This window comes from Nelumbo lutea, chromosome 5 (genome assembly GCF_056320005.1).
Source record: "Nelumbo lutea isolate HS-2025 chromosome 5, American lotus-T2T, whole genome shotgun sequence".
NCBI classification, from domain to species: domain Eukaryota; kingdom Viridiplantae; phylum Streptophyta; class Magnoliopsida; order Proteales; family Nelumbonaceae; genus Nelumbo; species Nelumbo lutea.
The window spans coordinates 12441377-12462783 of record NC_142688.1 but is presented as its reverse complement, the minus strand read 5'-3'; the positions used below and the strand labels follow the sequence as shown (position 1 = coordinate 12462783).

Sequence of the window (21407 nt, the reverse complement as noted above, 5' to 3'; positions counted from 1 at the left end):
CAAACGAAGAAGGGGAGAAAGTGAGAAAGAACATCGTTTTGTTCGTTGTCAGTAGTCACGTACAACTTTTTTCATTGGATAGCACCATCGCTGGGCAGCGGTTTAACTGAGTGTTCAGGATTCCAGGTAAAATGGGTCAACCATATCAATGTTAAATATTATAGAAATATTAAGGGGAGAGGTGAGGTTACGTTGTTTATTTTAATTAAATTATTAAAACTATAAGAAATCAAAATAATCCATTAATAATTGAGCTGAATTGTCAATGGGTCGGCTCTAGCCAATAAACCCGAACGGGTTATAACATTTTTTATTTCATGATTTTGTCCCGATTAATATTTGTATCAGTTTCTATTTTTTCCTGTCCTGAATAGACTCAGACCCAGAACCGATTATTTTATCAAAAAATATATAATATTTTCTTAATATTTTATATTTAAAATAGTAGATTTATAAATAAATAAATAAGATAATATTAATCAAAATATTTAATTTATATATAAATAATATATAATGAGGTCTATAGAGTCCAGACCCGATAGACCCAATTTCCCAACTTCCGATTAATAATCGATTCAAGAATCAGGACTGATTCTATATGTATACCCAACCCAGACTCAACCCGTTGACAGCCCTAAAGCCCAAGCTGCGAGATTATTACACTGGTGAATAGTGAGAAAAGAAAAGTGAAATATGGATCAAGCATTAATCGTGAAAATGCCTGTAAAGTCTAGACAAATAAATAAATTGATGGTGGCAGTACATGCAATCTCACTACGTTCGTTCAAATGTTCAATGGAGACTTGGACGTTAACAAGCGACAAATGGTGGAGAGAGAGATTAAAAGATATTAAATATAAATAGGAGGAGGCGAGGAGCGTAGATACTGAAAAAACAAAGAAGAATATAAAGTGGGAACTAGGTAAGGACAAGAGACGCGCGCTCCTCCGGGTCTAAAATGCGTTTTCTGCCGGAAGAGTCACGACAAGCCGTCGTCCTCCGTCTCCTCCGGACAAAAAGGAATCCGATGCTCTCACGCCCCCAGTCCCGGTCGAAATCCATCACCCCTCGCCAGCTCCACTCCAGTTTGCCACGTGTTCGGTCACAAGACTTTTTAAACACAAGATATAGATACGTCGCTAGCAGTTGCCGGGACACTCAACGCATGCTTTGCCGATTTGCTTGCCTTTTATATGATTGCTTCCAAAATCAATTCCTCGCCGAGATGATTTGTCGCAAACCGGCCGGTCTCTCTTGTTGTTGCATGCATGCATGCATGTTCGTGGATCTTATCTAGATACAACGACGCATGCATTTAATAAACAAATTAATCAATGGTGATATGGTGGAGGTGGACACTGGAGTGGAGAGGCATACATCTCTCTGATCTGTGGCCGACCGATGTGCCTTACTGGTTACTTTGATGCTCTCGTCTCATTCGCGCCTTCTGCCACTGTGAATTTATGGTCGGTGGGTTGGGATACAGTTCCAACAGTTCATTGTGTTGGAATGGATAACGATTAATATATATAAACAATGCCAGGAGGCTAAATCTTTATTAATTACTTGCTAATTGGTTAGTTAAAAGGAATAAGAATCAACGTAACTTTGACGGGAGTGTCCACCGTTGGTGGGCTTGGCCTTGGCGGAGGCCGGTGGGGCATACGCATAACCACTCTCTACAGTCTAGACTACTGCTCTTTTTCCATGTAATTTATAAACGATTAAGCAGTTTTAATTGGCTTCATATATAGTAATCGACCATTCAAGTTCGTCCAACCAATGCTTTTAAAACTGTTTTAACAACCGGGTCACGGCTTGTATGATTGGTTTAAGCTTGAGGAATCGTATACAAACAATTAATGCATGCATCCTATACTTAGAGTTTTGGAGAAAGCTAGGAGAAATTAATATATGACCAGAAGATTAATTAGTTGCTTTAATTCTCTTGCTAGCTAATTAAACTGTTCGATCACATCAACAATAAAACCTAGTGGAAGGCAAGATCTGAACCTCTCGACCACAAGCAAAGTATTGACTAGCGAGGACTTTGAAGTTTGAAGTGGACATTACCTGATTGTGCTTTTACGTACCTCTTCATCTATTTCCTGCTCTAGAGACAATGGAGGTTTGATAACCACTGAAGTTGTTGAACTGAACGACTTTTTTTTTTTTGTTACAATAACTAGTTGACAAAATTTTTAGGGATATAGTAATCGACGGCCTACTCCAGCTTCAGCCATTACAAAGCCCACAACTTCCATAAAACGAGCCCAAATGCTCTCTCCAAGTCCCGGTTAATTTTCCTATGCTTAGCTTTAAAGAAAGAATGTTGGTTCACTGATTTCAGAGTCTTATTGCTCCACTACTAATGGCAGCATGGATCAACAGTGTTAGCCTCTGCAACAACAAGCTATGGTTGTCAACGTTTGGTCCAGTAAACCCTTCCTGCCCACTAGATAGATACGATTGATAATTATATAGATAGCTTCCTTTGTGCATATTAATGGCGATTGGGTCAGAGGAATTTTTTTTTTTCTTTTTCTTATAGGCTATGTTTGGTTTGAAGGAAAAAGTAGAAAAAGGAAGGGAAACATATGGAAACCTATACAAGATTTGTAAGAATTTTACTACATTTCCGGCCCTTCCTTTCCCCACCTTTTCCCTCAAACCAAACACAGCCTCAGTGTAAGAGCATTCTAAGGAGGTTTAGACATTGGAGGAATCCTCAAACAAGCTAAGAGAGCTTCATCAAAACAGCAGCATCATATTCAATAATGGTAGAAGAAACTCTAACAATAGCGCCATATCATGACAACAAAAGATAATAATTTTTCTTATATTATTGGGAGGTGGGGGCGGGTGCCAATAAGGTCAGGGAAGGTGGAGGAACGTAGAAATTAAAGGATGACAAGTTGAGCGGCCAAAGGACAAGGAGCGAGGGTGTGTACTGACTCCTGAAGGGAAGGGCCTAGTGAACTAATGTTAACTCAGAGGCCCAAATGGACCACACCGCATGAAGGAGGTGTTTTTCTTTTGACATACAATTCACAGAGGCAGTTCTCAGCTGGTTGCACTCTCTTTATGTATTGCTTTAAGTTTAAGCAATAAGCTTCTGATGGACCACTCTTTATGGTTCTGCCATGTGCTTGATGCTTCAATCTTGCGAAGCATGGAACCATCAACCATGCATGTTTCCTTTGGGGCCAGGCGAAGGTGTGAAGGCGTATTAATTAATTTGACCAGTTCATCTGTCTTGATTTCGTCTCTCAAACATTGGCCCATTAGAGAATGCTTTGCTTCAAGCAATATTTGCTATAGTTGATTTCAATGTTTTCAAAACCGGCCCGGAAAATTCGGGAACCGTTTCACCCTATAACTGTCTTTTGGCCAAAAATTGTTTATTTGATCAATGAACCGTCAATCTGGGTGGTCGAACCATTCGAGCCATCGATCCAGACAATGATTTTAACCATTTTTAAATTTTTTTGTTAGAACAGATTATCCGTTCAGTTCAAACAATTGGACCATTCAATGCAAGAACCAGACCCTCAATGGTTCGTTGTTCGATTCAATTTTAAAAAACCTTTGTTCATTCGTGTTGTCGCATGCTAAGGTTGTGTTTGGTTTGAAGGAAAAAGTAGGGAAAAGAAGGGAAAGGTAAAAACACCTTTACAAACCTTTGTATATATTTTCCTATCTTTACTTTCCTTTCCCTACGTTTTCCTTCAATAGCCTAACTGATCCATGAAAAAGATAGCGCATGTCATTTTCATTTTCATTTTCAACATCAGTATATACATCTGGTACATATCATCCTGCTACCATCCGCAATATAGTGGGTCCCACCTGATGCACCAGATCAACAGTGTCCAAGTCGCCATACTCAAACACAGGTCTGACCACCCCCTTGTCCTCGGACTCGAGAATTTGAATCTCTAAGCTAATAAGACACCTATTCTCGCTTAAACACCAGATTAACCTTGCATTTGACAAAATGTCTCTATAGCCACTGAATTTTTAAGATAAATTCTTAAATTAAAGAATGCCAAATCAGCACAAGAAAAGCAACCATGAGCAGATGGGTCCATTTGAAAGGAGTAAAAATACAATTATGTAGAGCATTAAATCTTGTATTTTGTATGTATTTATGATGTACATATTTGTATTTGTACTCCTTCCAAACTGAGCCAAAAGAATAGTTTGAGAAATCTCCATGAAGTCATGAACGTAATGAAACGTCAAAAAAAATAATCATCGCATCCGATGCAAAACAATTTCGGCAATAAGTGTAACTCCAATGCAATAAATTATCTTTTTTATAAATTTTTATTTATACTCAGTTTGGAGGGAATACAAATGCAAAGATATAAAATGTAAAACCTTATATTTTGTATTATTTTGTATGTATTTACGCTGTACATATTTGCATTTGTACTGCTTCCAAACTGAGTCTTATATGTAAAATGGAATCTAGAGCTCAATTTGGTTGTATGTGAAACAAATAATAACAGCATTAAGACAGTAAACTGTCTTCTAACTTCTCTGATGTTATGCTTAATTTTAAAATGTATAACTTTATGAATGCTGCTTAATTTAGAAAATGAACCTCAATATAGTTAAGAATTGTTTAAATGCTGCATGATTAATAAAATTGAGATGACTACAAATTTCCTACTCACACCTACCCACAAAACACTACAGCTGTGCATTGGGAACATACAAATGCGGGAGATATTCCCTATGTGGCGCAGCCATGTCATGTGGGTTAGTGTGGATAGAAATCTTGTGGGTTGAATTGAGACAGTCTACCTCTCTTAGGATACTATATTGACTGCTAGAAGAAAAATCAGAAACGATGTCATTTTCGTATGATTAGAACATAATTTACGTTTTTGAAAACTAAAACGTTCATTTTTCACAGATATTTTACATGCAATCAAACACCCAAAAAAGAGTACAAGGCCTCAGAAAGTAAATTTGCTTATGGATTCTCCCTCAAAAAGAAAAGAAAAAGTAAATTTACTCGATAGAGACTTAGGTGATGTTTGGATAAAGTTTATTTTGCTTTAGATAAGTTTTTTTTTGCAAAATATTTTCAAACAACAAAGGAAGAAGCTAGAAAATGGATAGGTTGTATAAATAGTTTATTATTATCATCATCATCGCCTAATAGATGTTAACCTCATTTGACTTTTGATGACATCCAAAAAGACCCTAGTCTAACATTTATTATTATTATTATTATTATTATTATTATTATTATTATTATTATTATTATTATTATTATTATTATTATCATCATCACCATCGCCTATAGATTATATAGTTATTTCCATTATTATAATATTTTAATTAATTATTAATTTATTTTATCAATTATTTTGTATTTGTTGTACTTCTAAAATCTTATATGTCTGTTCTTAAGTCTTGTGGTTAATTAAAACATGCATTTCCATACTGATATTTATCTTGTATAAGGAACCTTTACCAATATGTTACATTTATTTGGGCTCTAAGAAAAAAATTATATCATTGTGCCAAAGAAATTCCTTCACTGTTCCCCTTAACAGCCTGAATTTAAAGAAAATCATCTATATTGTATATAACCATAGAAAATTGCTATGTAAAAATGAAATGGAATTTTCTATTTTACATATATTTTTGTAAACATTAATGCTTTAATTCTAAACTTATTTTAACCAAAAAAACCAAGGACAAAGTTGTGGTTTTATTTAGGTTTTTCCTTCCAACCACCGAATAGATAATTTATAAAAAATTCATAAATACATAGAAAAGTTGGTAGCTTAAGGAATATTCAATCCTAATTGACACAAACAAGCAATGATCTAAGTGGTTAATATAGCTAAATCAATTTCTTCCAACATAAAACTAAATTACATTGATTAATTTAATCACTAAGGTTCAATTTGAAAGGAGTACAAATACAAATATGTAGAGTGCAAATACATATAAAATAATACAAAATATAAAGTTTAGCACTCTACATATTTGCATTTGTACTCCTTCCAAACTGAGTCTGAATACAAATTGAATTAAGGATCAAATAGTATTTTTTACATATATTTTAAGATTAATAGTTCAGCCTATATTGTATGAAAAACACAATCATGTAAACCTGAATCTGATTTCCTTCAGATTTGATTGTGCAAAAGGCAATACCTGTCCAGGCACATGCTTTTGTAAGCAAACTAAATTAAAAAGCAAGAAAAGGACAAATTACATGTATCTCTCTCCACCAAAGACAATCGTTTACAAGGAGAAGATATCATACCTTCAGCTTACCAACTGTTTCCACAATATTATGAGCTACAGTAATTCTTGGACTAAGAATACAAGTAAGATTGTATAATATCATAAAAGATGCTAAAAGCTCCAAATATATACTCCATCATCAACAGCTGAGGAAATAAAAGAAAAAAGGAAATTTTTGTGCAAACATAAGACTGCAAAAAAAAGTCGCTTATATATATATTCGTAAATCCAATTTAATTAAAATATTAATAGATTTATATAATTAAAATTAACATAAATTTATAAAATTAAATATAAAAGAAACTATATACTATAGATGACATTTAAGTTCATCTAGCTCCCAAATCCGATCCTACCTAATCCTATGAAAACTTAAAAACATTAAAAAATAAGGATATTTTGTATGTATACATATATAATTAGATTATATTGGATTTTAACAATTCAGATCTAGTAAGGGGGCATTTGATTTGTGGTCAGAATTGGAATTGGAATTAGAATTGAAAATGGAATTGAAATCACCTAGAATTGGAATTTTAATTGTTTATTCCCCAACTGTTTGGTCCAGATAAGAATTAAAATTGGATTCCATATGATATGCATGATTCCCAAGCAGGATTGGTCTTGGATAAAGAAAAATAGGGTTTGGAGGATTTTTAAGTCATTTTCTTTTGAAAGGCTGGTTAAAATGAGATTCCCATCCCCAAAAGAAAGGCCAAAATGATGTTACCTCAAATGGGAAAGCCATTCAGCTAAAAATTGGAATCGGAGTCCCATTAATTCCACCCAATTAAACGACTGGAATCATACTGTTCCGGGTTCTATTCTAAATTCTTATTCCCACAAACCAAATGGGCTCTACTATGTGAATAGCATACGATAAATAAACAGATGATATTTTTTGATCCAATTCAATCCTATTATACCAATGACCCAGTAATTGAATGATAAATAAACAGATCCTATTATACCAATAACCACAGACAATTTGTGATAAGGTTGGTCGACCTCACGTACCATCTGCTCCATCCCTAAAAAATAAAAATACCTAAATAGATAGCCAAGTCGAAATTCAATGAAACGGATTTGACTCCAAGCCATTTGCAGCCCTACTACAACAAATAGCCAGTGCATATAAGCCAATATTAATTACTTCCCAACAATTAAAATTTAAAATCCATGTATAACTCTGCTTCTATCCCAACAGTTTTTTTTTTTTTTTTAATTTTAATTTTGGGTGGAATCCCTCAAAAGCTATAATATAATACTTACTCACTTCAAACAATTATAGCCCCATAACTATCTAATCTGGAGCAGACGCATAGCATGTGACTATTATTATTAGAAATTAAAATATATAAAATAAGGTATGGCCCACCAAGTTGATCTTATTGATTGTGCATTACATTTTAAGCAAAGCGAACGCGGCAGCTCAAATAATTGAACATCACTTCATATACTTATTAAAATCATTTCATTAAGTTTCATCGACACATCCAACCTGCAGAGGTTAGAGTATTTGACTGTCGGTTTAGATCAGAAAGGACGTGGCATCTGAGGATGACGAAAGAAGATGTCCCACTCGGGGCCCCACCACCCACACAGCAAATGCAAAGCAAAGATTTCACGATTTTCCTAGTTAACTTTTTGGTGATGGGAACAAGGCCACGGACGTACGCCGGCCGCAAAGCCCCTGGCTTCAGCTTTGCAGGGGCCCCAAAGCTCCCGAGTCCCGACCTGGAGGACATTTTTGGAGAATTATCATCAAAGTCCAGAAAAAAAAAAAAAGATGAAAATCGCGTCCAATCGACACAAAAGCCACCCTTTCTCAAACCTGCATCGTCGTCTCTGATGAATGATCGATCACTGGCTACGGCTTTAACCTTTTTATAGATACTTCCTCTACCTCGATCTTGATCTTGCTTTTATCTATTGACCATGCATATATGAATTATTTTTGCTTTTAGATCAAGTAGTGATCAACCCACTCTTTCTTTCTTTCTTATCACTTCTTTTCTTTGCTTTTTTTTTCCATTATATTGGTATGGTACCATAACCATTACGAGAGAAGAGAAATTCAATTAAATGTGAAGTTTGAGTAATTTGAACTCCGATAGGCAAGGTGGACCATAACTGCCTTCCATAAGCGGCATGAATCTACTCCGCATGCTTCACATGCATGTACGATATAAAAGGGGGGCCCAATTCATTGACTTGAACTTGTTTTTTACCGGGTTGAGCCCAAACCCGGATAAGCTGTTATTTTATATGGGCTATTGGTTTTTCACTTCAGAATTAATTTTTAAATGACAAAAATGACCATGATCAAATTTACATCATCTCATCTGCTATGAGAAAATGCACCCTAGTATACGTGAATAATTTCTCTTCCCCATCTCTCTAAACGAAAAAAAAAAGACCCCCTATTTAAATCCAATATCCACATCTTGTTTTTAGGGTTGTTAACGGGTTGGGTCTGGGTCGAAATCAGCTAAAATCAGAACCAAACTAATATGAAATGTTGAGGACCTGGATCTGAACTTGAACCCGATAAGGTTTGTAATTTTTAGATCCAAAATCAAATTGATAAGTTCTTGGGACAATCAGGTCTGATTTGACAGACCCAATTATAGTAAATAAAAATAAAATATTTATGTTTTATGTAGGTGCATTCGGCATGGTCAGATTGGCGACATGTGGCACTGTCTAGATGGCATCTTGGCCATCCGTTGCTAATAAACTCCAGGCAGGTTCAAGTATAAATAAGTGGTGTCACTCCCTAGGTAAGTTATCTTGGCATTTATTGCTCTAAGTTCTTTAAAAGCTTTTTGATGACCTTGTCTGAGCTATCTCTACTCAGGCTTCGTTCAACCCCTCCTTGCTACGCCCTTGTTAACTTGATTGTCGGAGTCTCCGCCCCTAGGATAACACTTGGGGCTTCTGACATCTTCCTTTACTTACAGGTCAGACCTTGAAGCCCTCGGACTCAGTCAGCCCCTCGCCTTGAAAGTGAAATTACATTGTTGCCTTTGGTAGCAATAATATTTAATATATATTAAATATTTTATATATAGTATATATATAATTTATTTAATATATCATACAAAATATATATTGGACTGGGTCTAAATCAGTTCTAGACTAGGTGAACCGGTTCTGAATCAAAGACTTGGACCCGACCCGTCCCAATCAGTTCGGGTCAGTCGGGTCGGACCCGATCCATTGACTTGCTTTGCTTATCTGAACATAATGGTAGTTACATTTCCTCTTGCACCACCATTCTTTGGCGGTCTTCGATCAGATTTGTGATATTTTACGGTGGCTAATGATTGTACTTCAAGCAATCGATGAATAGCTTTGAATCCCTTTAAATAATTACCCTTTTTACACCTAGTTTTGCAGGGAGAGTATGGGCTTGTGTAAGGATCCACTCCTCAGCAACATAAATGGCAGACAATCCAATGGGTTTGGCGATGAGGCCCATAAGTTTGCCAAAATAGGGAAGTAGAGAAAGACATTGACCTAGCTGTCCATTGATATGCTAGAATTAAAATATTGAGTATGGTTGTAAGGGTCTAAACGCTGATCATGACCATCCATCTACTGTACTGATACCTAACAATGACATGCTCTCATGCTTATATATATGATCAAGTAGGCCCTTCATTTGTAAGTTGGGCTGAGTTTGGAAAGAGTAAAAATTCAAATATGTACTGTGTAAATAGATATAAAATAATGTAAAATATAAGGTTTTGCATTCAACATATTTGTATTTGTATTTAGGGTTGTTCACGAGTCGGGTTGGGTTGGTTTATTGGCATTTTTCTAACCGACCTAACCTGGTCGGTTTACCTAAAAATGAAACCGAAACCGACTCAGTACTAAGTGAAACTGAGCTGGTTGGTTTAAATCGGTTTAGGTTGGTTTGGGTCGGTTTTGTGAATGATTCTCTCGGTGTGAACGGTAAAGGATTCAAGTCTAAGAAAGCAAACGTTGGATGCTTAGAAATTAAAAATGATTTGATAGATTAAAACTGGTATTTTATATATCATAAATTTTATATATAATATGTATATTTCTGAAATAAAGCTGAAATATATATATAAAATCTAAGTCGGTTTGATCGGTTCGATTTCGCTTTTCACATATGAAAACTGAAACCAAACCAAACCATTGATTTTTGTTTTTTCTTAACCCGAAACCGATCGATACTAAAGAAAAACTGGCCAATTCTAATTGGATCAGACCGAATTGATCAGTTTGGTCGGTTTGGGTCTTGTTATGAAAAACTGGCCAATTCTATTTGTACTCCTTCCAAACTGAGGCTTGGTGGCATTTTGTTCATTTTAAAACAGTCATTTCTTATGGGTATTTTGAATAAATGCACTCTGAAGAATGGATAGAATAGTAATTTAAAGTTTTCTGTTTGCCATTTGGGGGAAGATCTCTGATGGGCTTAATTAGTGGTAAAAAGTTAGAGAAGGTTTTAGACATTGTTTGTCAATAAAGTCAAGGGAGGTCTTAAGAAATTTCCTTTTTTTTTTCCAAAACATTTGTGGAGCCCTTTTTTTTTTCATTTTTTTGAACTTACAGCAAACACTAGAGAGTAGAGAACAACGTCTTAGTTGGTTTTAATACAAGAATATCAATATAAATAAAATCATATAAAAATATTACTTTTGAATTTTCAAGACATGAGCGAGCTTATTTGTCGTACAAAAATAAAACTATTATTGAGATTACAAGAAGAGAAGAAGACATTAACAGAAAATGATGAACTGACGCTGAAACCTTCCAAGTGGATTGGGAATGCCCGGCCCTATATACTGGAGGTGAAATTGTTGGTCGGGTCGAGAATAGTGATGAAGACATCAACAATGCAGGGTTTCTAGGGCCATTAAATGATTGAGACCCAAAATGAGATTGTTCTCCTCCTGATCTTCTTCTCAAAAAGATTGAAACTCAACTTTTGAGGCATGAGTTTGGTCCTAGAGGTGTCTTATGGAGAGACCCGCGAAAACTGTACCCTTTGCAACCCTCCATGTGCTCCAATTTTCTGGCTGCCACTTTAATGTCTCCTAATCATGTTATACTGAAAATTCCCCAATACAATTTTATGGACGGGCCACCCATATACCTTCATCTCTCTCTCTCTCTCTCTCTCTTCATTTAACAATGTGAAGAAACAAAGCCCAGCTAATTCAAACTCTTTATCCAATGGATGATGGACTGGAGTCTGGACTGTCCAGTACTGTCCAGTAGGCAAGCATTCTACATTAACTATCATTGACCTCTAAATGCACAACACTGCCATAGCCTTGACTGTAACTTTGTTTTGTTTATTTCAATTTCCAAACAAAAAGCCAGCTAAATCGTTACTCTGCTGTCAAATCTGATATGGAGGGAGGCTATTGTTTGTTTCTTTTAACAGAAAGAATATTTGGTGAGGCTTCTTTCCTAGAGATTCAGCTTTTTCTCCGCTAGGGAAAAGCACTTGTAGCGTTTTAGGTATGAAGTTGTTAAGCCTTGGGGAGAGGGGAAAAGGGCAACCCCGAACCTCTTCTTGGGCTTTTATGACATTTGTTCGGACTCTAGTCTTTAACTTTATAGTCTCCACGTCTTTTGCACCGCCTCTAGCTTTATCATATATATGATATCTCCATCCTCTAACTCCTATGAATCTATTTAATTTATTTTCCCTCATACCGGGATTGAGCTGTAAATGGATCGGATCGAATTTGGATCCAATTAGATTCTACATAGACATATACATACATGTAAACCATCAACGCACATCTATGTGTATTTTGGTCATTCCGTCGAAAACAAAAGAGAGTTCAAGCAACAATCCATACCTTCGGATATGGGGCTGATGTGGACGAAACAATGGTAGATATGCCTCTCTCTCTCGTACTACAAACGGAATTCCCAAAAGCCACGATAGCTACAGATTCCATTTCTCTTCGAGTGGATACAAATAGAATAAACAAAATTCATATACGGCGAGGGCTACTACTACTTGCTAGTTGCTACGCTATGCCAAGTAAAAATAATTTGATTGGAACATCTTATCTTTCTATTTGCTTCTGCCCGTACGATCAGCGATGGTCGATGTGGTTCCAAATCCAACCAACCATAAAAATGAAAGGATTTCGGACCAATTGGCGAGTTTTAACTTTTTTTTTTAGGGGTAACATGAGTTGCTGGTGCTTTAAAATTTAAACTGTTACTCCTCTACGAGTCAACTCAGGCCTCGGAATAATTAGCGGTGTTGTCATTTGTCAACTTCATTATGGGCTTTGCAAACCCCAATAGATTAAAATCGTACATATCCTGATTGGTGATTACTATGTAGAAGGGCCCACACAACATTGGCTCCTCATCATCTGAGCGGTTGAGTATTTTTCCGTACGGTCAAGATAAATGGTCCACATTGATTTTTTATGGAAGACCAAATACCATTCATGCCTCCTATACTGTACATTTCCTTTACCGTTTCATTCTTGACGTACTACCCTCTCCATCTCCACGAGACGAGACCGAGGGAGCAGCAGGAACGTCTCACTCCCACCCATCCCCAACGTAAAAAAGTAGATGCAAGTACGGTAACGAGGGCAATGTCGTTAATTCCTTATAAAGCAGGGATTACTTCAGTAATTTTGGCTTCGTATACAATTATTACGCTTAAGACCTGACCGGCTCCCCACCGAACGGGCTCCTGACAATAACCAACTGCACGTTGCGGGCAGGGCAATAATCCGTTGCAACTGACCCCTTTAACAACCTAGTTACGGTTGGCTCTACCCTGTGAAAACCGGCTATAACCAGTTAAAAGATAAGCGTGAGGACATCCAGGTGGCTTACGGTCATTACTCGAGGAATCGGCCTAATCCTCAACGGCCCGATTCTTGTAACGGCGCCGTCAAGGACTCCGTTGCCGTTCCCAATCACCATTAACGGAGTCAGGACCACAAGAATAAAGCATCTAAAGATCCGAACCGTCCAACGGAATCCCAACCTTTACAAACGGGAAAATAAATTGAAAACCCTCTCCATCGAACACCAAGTGCGCGCGAGACGACGAGAGCTCGAGATTTCTATGCGGATGGGGAAGTATATGAGGAAATGCAAAGGAATTGGTGAAGTTGCAGTAATGGAGGTCGCTCAGGTTGGTGTGAGGACGAGAGCTCGAACCCTAGCCATGGCTGCTGCAACTGCGGGCACAGCCAAGAGAAGGAAGATCGTTGGTTCTGGAGAATTGCAATTCTCTTCCTCGTATCTTCAGCTCCAAAGCCGTCGCCCCCTCGTGGCTACGCCTGACGTTCCAATTTCGCCGGCCATATCGGAGAATTCCAGTCCAGTAACCCCAGCCGATCGTTGCTCGAGTGCTAGCTCCGATCACGTTCTGGCGTCTCGGAGCTCAAGCAACGGATCGACCGAGCTCGTGAAGGAGAGCTTGAGATCCGTAGATCTGGAGGTGAAATTGGAACCCCAACGGAATTCAATTATTCAATTCGGTTTCATTTATTGATTCAATTTCGGTTTCTCATACTTTCTTATTTCCAAACTTAATTTTGATCTTTCTGAATTTGGTTTTTGTAGGAAGAGGTCTTCGAAATTGAAAACTCCACGTATTTCAACCTCAGAGAAAGGTTTAAATTTTTATACTCTTTGTGTCGCTTAAAGTTTATTTTTCCCCGGCTCATGAAGCTCGTACAATTAAGGAGAAATTGAAAGCGAGAGATTCTTAACGGTCCATGACTTGCTTTCCGTTTCTTCTTATGTGTCTTCGTTTCTTTTATTTATACTTGGGTTCTCTTACTCTTTCTGTCCATCACTTCTTTCCAGAAGGGAGATGACTCCGTCAAGCGAACATTGCGCCGAATCAGACGACCTGGAGTCAACGGCAAGGCCAATGGACGCAAATTCCCGCCATAGATCCACGGTGAAGAAAATGCCAACAGATGCGGAAATTGACGAATTCTTCTCTGCAGCAGAGAAACTCGAGCAGAAACGATTTGCGGATAAGTAAGTTCACGCTTCCTGTGGAGTACGAAGTATCAGCCTGAAGCTTACTTTGCTTAACCGAAAACCCTAAAATTCTTATTGCAGGTATAATTACGATATCGTGAAGGACGTTCCCTTGGAGGGTCGTTATGAGTGGATTCGCATAAAGCCATGATGAAAAAATGCAAACAAAAGAGAAAAGAAAAAAAAAAAAAAAGAAGCCAGAGAAAGAAAAGCAAGAAAATGGAGACAGGCTTTTTTTAATTTATTATTATTAAATTTTATTTTCTCTTTTTTCCACTTTAGGTTTCCATATTGTTAGTTTCTCCTCTCACCCTGTACAGTCTCTCTCTCTCTCTCTCTCTCTCTCTCTCTCTCTCTCTTTGTAGGAAGCTCTGCAGTCTGTACGGTATACGGAGAAGCTTCTGCAAATCCGTTCGGCGAGGAACGGTCTGAATAATATTTTCATTTTTTTTTTCTATCCCGGAAATTCGTGTCCCTCTTATTAGTTTCTGTTTGCTTCTCTGATTCACTGTGGTCTAGTACGAGCAGTCAGTAGTCTCGTAAATTTCCTTCTGCTAAAGATAAAAAAGGAAACAGAAAGAAACTTATTCGATGTTCGGGGATGGCATGTTCATGACTTAAAACCACGGAAAAGCGTTTTTTTGTTAATTTTTACTGATAGTAGTTGGCCTTTTTCATCTCTTTTTTCTTCCCATCTCCTTCAGTCCTCTTTTTGTCTTTATAGTTTTCACGTAACCGTCCCTTTTCACCCCTAATATCTTTCTTCCCCAGTAAAAAAACTGTAGTAGTCATGGGAAACTGCTTTATTTTCTTTTCTTTTTCCTTCTCACGTTTTTTTTTTTTTTTGGGAAATAGGTAGAGGGAATCAAAATAAAATAGAGCGAGGGTATTATAGGAAAGCAAAAATGCAGGTACATGCACTTGGACATGAGCTTGGACACGTGTCTCGATTGGGAAGTCGATCATTTTATCTGGTGCAAGTGCGGAAACAGAAGAGGTTAATATATGGAGCAGCTAAGGTAGACGTGGACTACATGACTAGTCTGGGAATTGGGAGCCACGTGTATCGGAACACGCTTTAACTCGTCCAAAGCAAACATGTATAGGTGGCGGTGTGCGAGTGCATGGCCATACTGTTTTACGTCCAGCTCAGCAGGACCACAAGCGCACTAGTATCTAAAATATGGAGGGAGGAGCACGTGGTATGGGATGGTGGTGATGGTCCCCACTTCCATCACTTTTATATTTGCTTTCCGTTTTGCTTCGGATCTGATGCCAATTTAATTTTATTATTTTTCTTTATTTCATCATCTCTGCCTGGGGGATGAAAACAAGCCAAGCAACCTACCGAAGGATGCGGGACCCACCAATCGAGGGAATGTTGCTTGTAAAGAACGAAATGTTGGTATATAGAGTGGGGTGGGGGTTATTTGACATTTTCTGCATACAACGGTAATGATTCAGCAGGGATCGGTCACGCTGTTTAAACCGTGCAATAAACCCTGCCGTGCTCATCATTCATTGGTTCAAAAATTTCACAAGTTAACTTATATTTATTTATCTTAATGTTTTGGCCAATGAGAGGCGAACACGGTAGTAGTCGCACCGTCTATGAGCGTGAACGCTCCCGCACTGTCATAGATGCGCTCATCGATGCTGCTATCTTCACGATATTGATTTTGATGAATTTAAGTGCATGGGTTTATTTATTAAAAGATTATGGTGGTGTTAGGTCAGCTTCGGCTACTTTAGAGACCATGCATTCATTCATGCAAGCAGCTCCTTGTTAATTGTTTTTTTTTTTTTTCTCTTGGACGTTTTTCTCCCTTGCTAGATGCATGGTCAGCAATCACCATCAGTGAAACAACGTTCAAGATTATTATAACTTATAAATATTAAAATTAACCTCAATCTCGGTTTTTGTTGGCTCAATCATCCATATGAGTTGAGTTTATAGCCCCAACGATCACTTTTACCTAGTTTTTTTTTTCCTATCACCTTTCTTTCAATACATACATGGATGCACATGATGTGAAGATAACATATCATGCAGATGAGTCATTGTTAACCTTTAAAAGACATAAGATATATATGCCGGGACCAAGGTTTACGAAGGAAGCTCCAAATGCTTCCGGCTAGCCACCGGTGAAGGTGAACTCATTTTTGGTGTAAAGAATAAGGAAAGGAGGATTGTTTTCACATTGGAAAGGGCATACAATCTTTACCATACTCCTATGAACATGAATTGTCTACAATTATTTAGCAGAATATTTTAATGATAATGCTTAATTGTCTACAATCTTTACCAGCAAACTCCTAAGAAATTTGGGGTTGTTTGTTCACTGTGCAATTTTATTTGTTTTGGTGCAAAATTTTGGGAGTGGAAATGCGTTAGAGTTCAAGTTTTGGTCTAGGCATCACTGTGTATTGTTTGTTTGGCAGTGCAGGAAAAGTAAAATGAAAGGTAAATCAAAATAAAGTAAGACCCCAAGCAAAAATAAACCAACTTTTGCAAAATTCCCATTCGCACTCTCATGTCCATTTGTACCAGCACAAATTAAATTTCATTACAAACAAACAGAGCTTTAGGGGATTTTCTCCAACATGAATTGTTTTCTTTGTTTTTTTCCCAGTTGTGTTGTGTGATCATATTTTTATCTTCCTGGGTAGAAAATTAGGAAAATCACCACGTACCCACAAAGTGTGCATAACGGTTAGATCGGCTATATTTTAGGGAGTTCACTGAGACTTCACTAAATGTTGGCTATTCAATGTGTTTCCAGTATGCATTTATTGTATTTTCATCCCATATTCATTAATTGACGTTTGGATGGGAGTAGAGTGGTGCATTTATTTATTTTCTTCATTCGCTCTTTTTAATCAAAACTCTCTCCTCTGCACCCGGGTGGTCTCTCTACTCTCTTTCTTTCTTTTTTTCATTTTTTCTGGGGGGTGTCAATTTCTAGACATTCATATAATTGGGCAAAGAATGATGTGCTATGTAGGTCTCAACCACATGGTGTATATAAATGGTAATGGCTCGTTCTGGGGGACCCCATCCAGCCATTTATATGTCTCAAGATATATCTATCCTAATTATTCTCTCTCTCTCTCTCTCTCTCTCTCTCTCTCTCTCTCTCTCTCCAAAAAAAAATTGTGAGAAGGCATTAACGTACCCAAATGTAAATATAGATTTATATACACCATTACAGGCATAATTTCAGATTCTGGGAGAGGCAGAATATTAAATGTTCATAGAATCATATATATACAGTTTACACATTATGGATTCTGCCAGTTTAATGGAAGCAGATGTAAGAAATTTCACCCCACAGATACCAAGGTAAGGCACCATAGGATCTCTGTGAGCAGAAAGTGTCCTAGCTTGATGAAGTTAATAATATTCAAATAATGTTCTTTTTTGGCTTCATAATAACATTGTATAAAGTTGCCTCTCAGAATACTTTCTATTACATGTACTGTCTGTACCTAGCTGAATGGTAGTATGCAATTTAATTGAATGCAACAGTAGAAATACTACATTTCATTGATTAAGCAATAATTCCTTTCTGCTATGCATAGTAATACATTGTCAGGTATCATATCAGTCCACAATAACTGTCTATACTCAGTAGTCCAGAATTCCAATGTACTAAGTACTAACTAGTTAGATGTTCCATTGCCAGGGAATAAAAGCTCAATCAAGAAAAAAAAAACTTGAATGCTGGAAGGTCTAATGAACCTTGAAATGAGTATTTTTGTAGGTGGGATTTGGATATTTTTTTCTGAGCACTGATGCTTCTTAAAACCAGGCTCCGCTAGCTGTTACCGTGCAATTATTTCCTAGTTCCTTTTCTAATAGGTCTCAGGCTTTGCATGTGGTTGCATAAAGAGGTAATAGCTCTCATCCCTATAACAATTAAGCAATATTGCTTCAGTTGAACAGAATAATGCTCTAAAGTACTGCTTGTTTACTGCACCAGGCTCGGTCCCCATCTTCTTTGTTTCAATCATAGCTTTAAGCCTTTAACCTTTTGAAATAGGTCCCAACCCACCCGCTCTCCTAGCCAATTCAAACCAAACAGCACGTTAACACCTAGAAGAGCAACACCCATTTAATTAAAGAAAAAGAGTCTTAGCTAGCTCCATCTGTTATCATCTCTTCAAATTAAAGGCATTTTAAGAATAACCAGATGAGATAAATCATAAATAAAAGAAACGAATGAGGGAAATGGTTGGTTGCATCATCATTCTTATATATTTGAGATTCTTGATAGAAATCAAGAATCATCATTCATGCAACTTATCGCTCTAATAGGTTTAATTTCTTGACAGTTGGGTTTTGATCTAAGGATGAATACTTCGATGTTTAATTATTGGATTACAACCATCCATATATACTCTACTATTCCATAGTACATAGACACAAGGAAAGAGTAGAAAGATGGTAAATATATATCAGGACTGATCATCAGGAGAATTGAATTGCTTTCTAAAATGTTCAGTGTGCATGGATTATATTTCTGCAGATACGTCATTGGCCTGGTTAATATATACATTCATCAAATTCCTATCCACTGAAATTGCCATGTCATGAATTCGAAATTTTCAAAGGGGGCCGGGGAGGCGGCATGTGCAAGGTTGGCCCTCATTGGAATCATCAGGACTGAACCGAGGAAACAAACAAAGTCTGTGTGATCAGGCATCCCAAAAAGCGATGGATCAAATAGCAAGGGCCCCTTAATTAGCCGGTGAAGATGCAAGTGGTCCTTTGCCTTCACTGTTTATTCCCTCTCAGTACCGTCTATGAGCAGCGATGCAAAAAGATGGTAGAGTAATAGCTGGTAAGGGGCCGGCTGAACACTCACCCACCGGGAAGATTTCAAAGGAAGAAAGAAAGGAGATCTAGAGAGAGAGAGAGAGAGAGAGAGAGAGAGAGAGAGAGGGAGAGAGAGAAAGGAGGAAGATTAGAGCTGTACCATAGACTTTAGTGCAACACAGTCACACTGCCTGGGGCTGGGGTTGCACTGCATCTGCATGCATCACAGGAGGAATTAACAAATTGGAAAAGTGGTTGCTTGCTTTGCACTGTAATTCCGTATCCTTGAGGAATCATGGAGAGGTTGGCATACCTCTGATAAAGCTTTTACTTCTTCTCCGCAATAATGTACGTCCATGCATCAGAAAGGTGGCATGGTCGAGATGGGTCTTCTCATGCCTTTGTTTTTTCAGTGATCCATTATCAGAATCGAGTACTTTGAGTAGGGCCAAGATACCATATAATTCAGGCAAGCACTTTCCAAGTTTCCTGAGTGCTTTTCAAGTTGGCATGATCTGCATAAGACGACATGGTCTGAGCTGAGGAGGAGGTGGTTGTCTTCAGCCTTCAGCCTTCAGCCTTCAGCCAGTGAGGGTAGCCCAGAAAAGTTGACGAAACATTAAAAAAAAAAAAAGCAGAGGTTGTAGAAGAACAAGAGAATCGATCAGTTGTTGGAAGGTTAGAAGTCATCGATCTCCTTACTTCATGAACCTCCCTTTACCCAACCATTTATAGGGCCCATCATCTATGCATGGGGCCGGCTCCCCTTCATATGTTATGGAGCCTTCCATTATTTATTATTGCCCAAGTGGTTGGTGCAGGACATGGGAGCTTCAATTCATTGAGTTGGATTCCTCTACGGGTTTTACTCGAATATAATATAGTACTGGTGGTTGCAAATCTTTGCTCAACAGCTTTAACTTTCTTATGTCTACCCTCCCCCACAAAAAAAAAAAGAACTATATAAATATTATTATGCAAAACATGTTATAAACTATGTTGGTTAGCTTGTTATATGTGCAAAGGATAGATCTATTTGATGAGATTTGAGACGGTTTGAAGGCCCCATCGTTCAAGGCCGCAGGGTTTGCAAAATGTCAACCTTTGATGGAACTTGGATCTGACCCATTAGAGAAGAAGGGGACCTAACCCAGAAACCACTGAATGGGCTTTATGGGGCTGTGTATTTTCCCAAGCAGAAAAGATATAGATGCATGGACCAGCAGGGTCTCGGAAAGGAAAAGGAGGGGCATTAATTAGGGTTAAGAATGGGAAAAACATGTGTGTTTTTGCTTTAACGTTTGCGAGGACAGGTCTCCTGCAGCAACCAACCCTACGTGTTTGTAGGCATGGATATCCATGTCGTTGACAAGTCTATTTCTGATCATGTGGAAATTATTCAGATTTCCACAGCCCCAGTGGCCCTTTGTCACGTCTCACATAGCCAAAGCAAAGAAGCTCCTTTCTCGTCAAAAGGAAAAAAGGCAGTGATCTATGGGGCTTGATTCCTGCCTGGCATGAACATGGTATTATGTGCCCGGCCAACTAAAGGGAGGGCTATTATTATTAGAGAGCTGGGTCTGGGTCTCAGGCTCTGTGATGAGAGTCATTGGAAGGTATGATGACATTTTGAAAGTCTGCAGCGATTAGAAAGCCTGCCTTGTATAGTGTACGTAAGATATTTATATATATTGTTATTTTTAAATCAGCGCAAGTTATCTGAATCTTAACCGAGTTTGATCCGAGTCCAATTGGCTTCATTCAACTTCAACTCATGGGTTAATTTAATTCCGCTCCAAAGAATTATGGGTCCGTTTGGTTTGCAGCTTTTTGTAATTTTGGATTTGGATTCCAATTTCAAAGGATTTGGATTCTTTGTGCCTTCGAATTCTCCAGAGATGTGTATGGCTTCATTCATTAATTGTGTGATATTGCAGTTCTTTGTAATTTTGATAAGGGCACCCTCGTTGTGACATGGTTCTATAGCAAAATATGATAAATAGGTTGGGAAAATCATGAAAGAATGAATATACTATGGTCCATGTCAAAGCGTGGTTAATTTAAAAAGGTGTCAAGGTGATCAGGCAGAAAATGTGCGTATGCCCCAAGGAGTGGCCAAACTGCATTGGCACCTTTTAAAATTAACCTCAGATTGCAAGAGATATAGAGGCTGTTTGGCACCATTGGTGTTTCAAGTATAAATACTGTCACGTATCAACACCACATAGATGTGTTTTGAGTTCAACGCTCCATTTTCTGTTTGGTTGAAGACCTTCTGATC

The 21407-nt window shown here is 37.8% G+C and overlaps 1 protein-coding gene and 2 long non-coding RNA genes across 3 annotated transcripts; 1 reads left to right on the top strand and 2 right to left on the bottom strand.

Moving 5' to 3' along the window:
- Positions 1-7578: 7578 nt before the first annotated feature.
- On the bottom strand, positions 7579-8339 carry LOC148850393 (uncharacterized). The gene is made up of 2 exons (XR_016099827.1): positions 8111-8339; positions 7579-8013 (listed from the first exon to the last, which is right to left on the bottom strand). It is a non-coding gene; the product is annotated as an uncharacterized LOC148850393 (long non-coding RNA).
- A 4445-nt stretch (positions 8340-12784) lies between these two features.
- On the top strand, positions 12785-14773 carry LOC148850392 (cyclin-dependent kinase inhibitor 7-like). The gene is made up of 4 exons (XM_088943424.1): positions 12785-13753; positions 13879-13928; positions 14125-14304; positions 14389-14773. The coding sequence occupies exons 1-4, from the start codon at positions 13376-13378 to the stop codon at positions 14456-14458; spliced, it is 678 nt and encodes a 225-aa protein (XP_088799550.1). The 5' UTR covers positions 12785-13375; the 3' UTR covers positions 14459-14773.
- A 3050-nt stretch (positions 14774-17823) lies between these two features.
- On the bottom strand, positions 17824-19891 carry LOC148850391 (uncharacterized). Its single transcript, XR_016098957.1, has 3 exons — positions 19440-19891; positions 19287-19340; positions 17824-18370 (listed from the first exon to the last, which is right to left on the bottom strand). It is a non-coding gene; the product is annotated as an uncharacterized LOC148850391 (long non-coding RNA).
- Positions 19892-21407: the final 1516 nt, after the last annotated feature.

Coding starts and splice junctions, on each gene's coding strand:
- LOC148850392 (XM_088943424.1), top strand. CDS start 13,376: ATGCGGATGGGGAAGTATATGAGGAAATGCAAAGGAATTGGTGAAGTT. Junction 13,754..13,878: donor TGAGATCCGTAGATCTGGAG/GTGAAATTGGAA, acceptor TGGTTTTTGTAG/GAAGAGGTCTTCGAAATTGA. Junction 13,929..14,124: donor TATTTCAACCTCAGAGAAAG/GTTTAAATTTTT, acceptor ACTTCTTTCCAG/AAGGGAGATGACTCCGTCAA.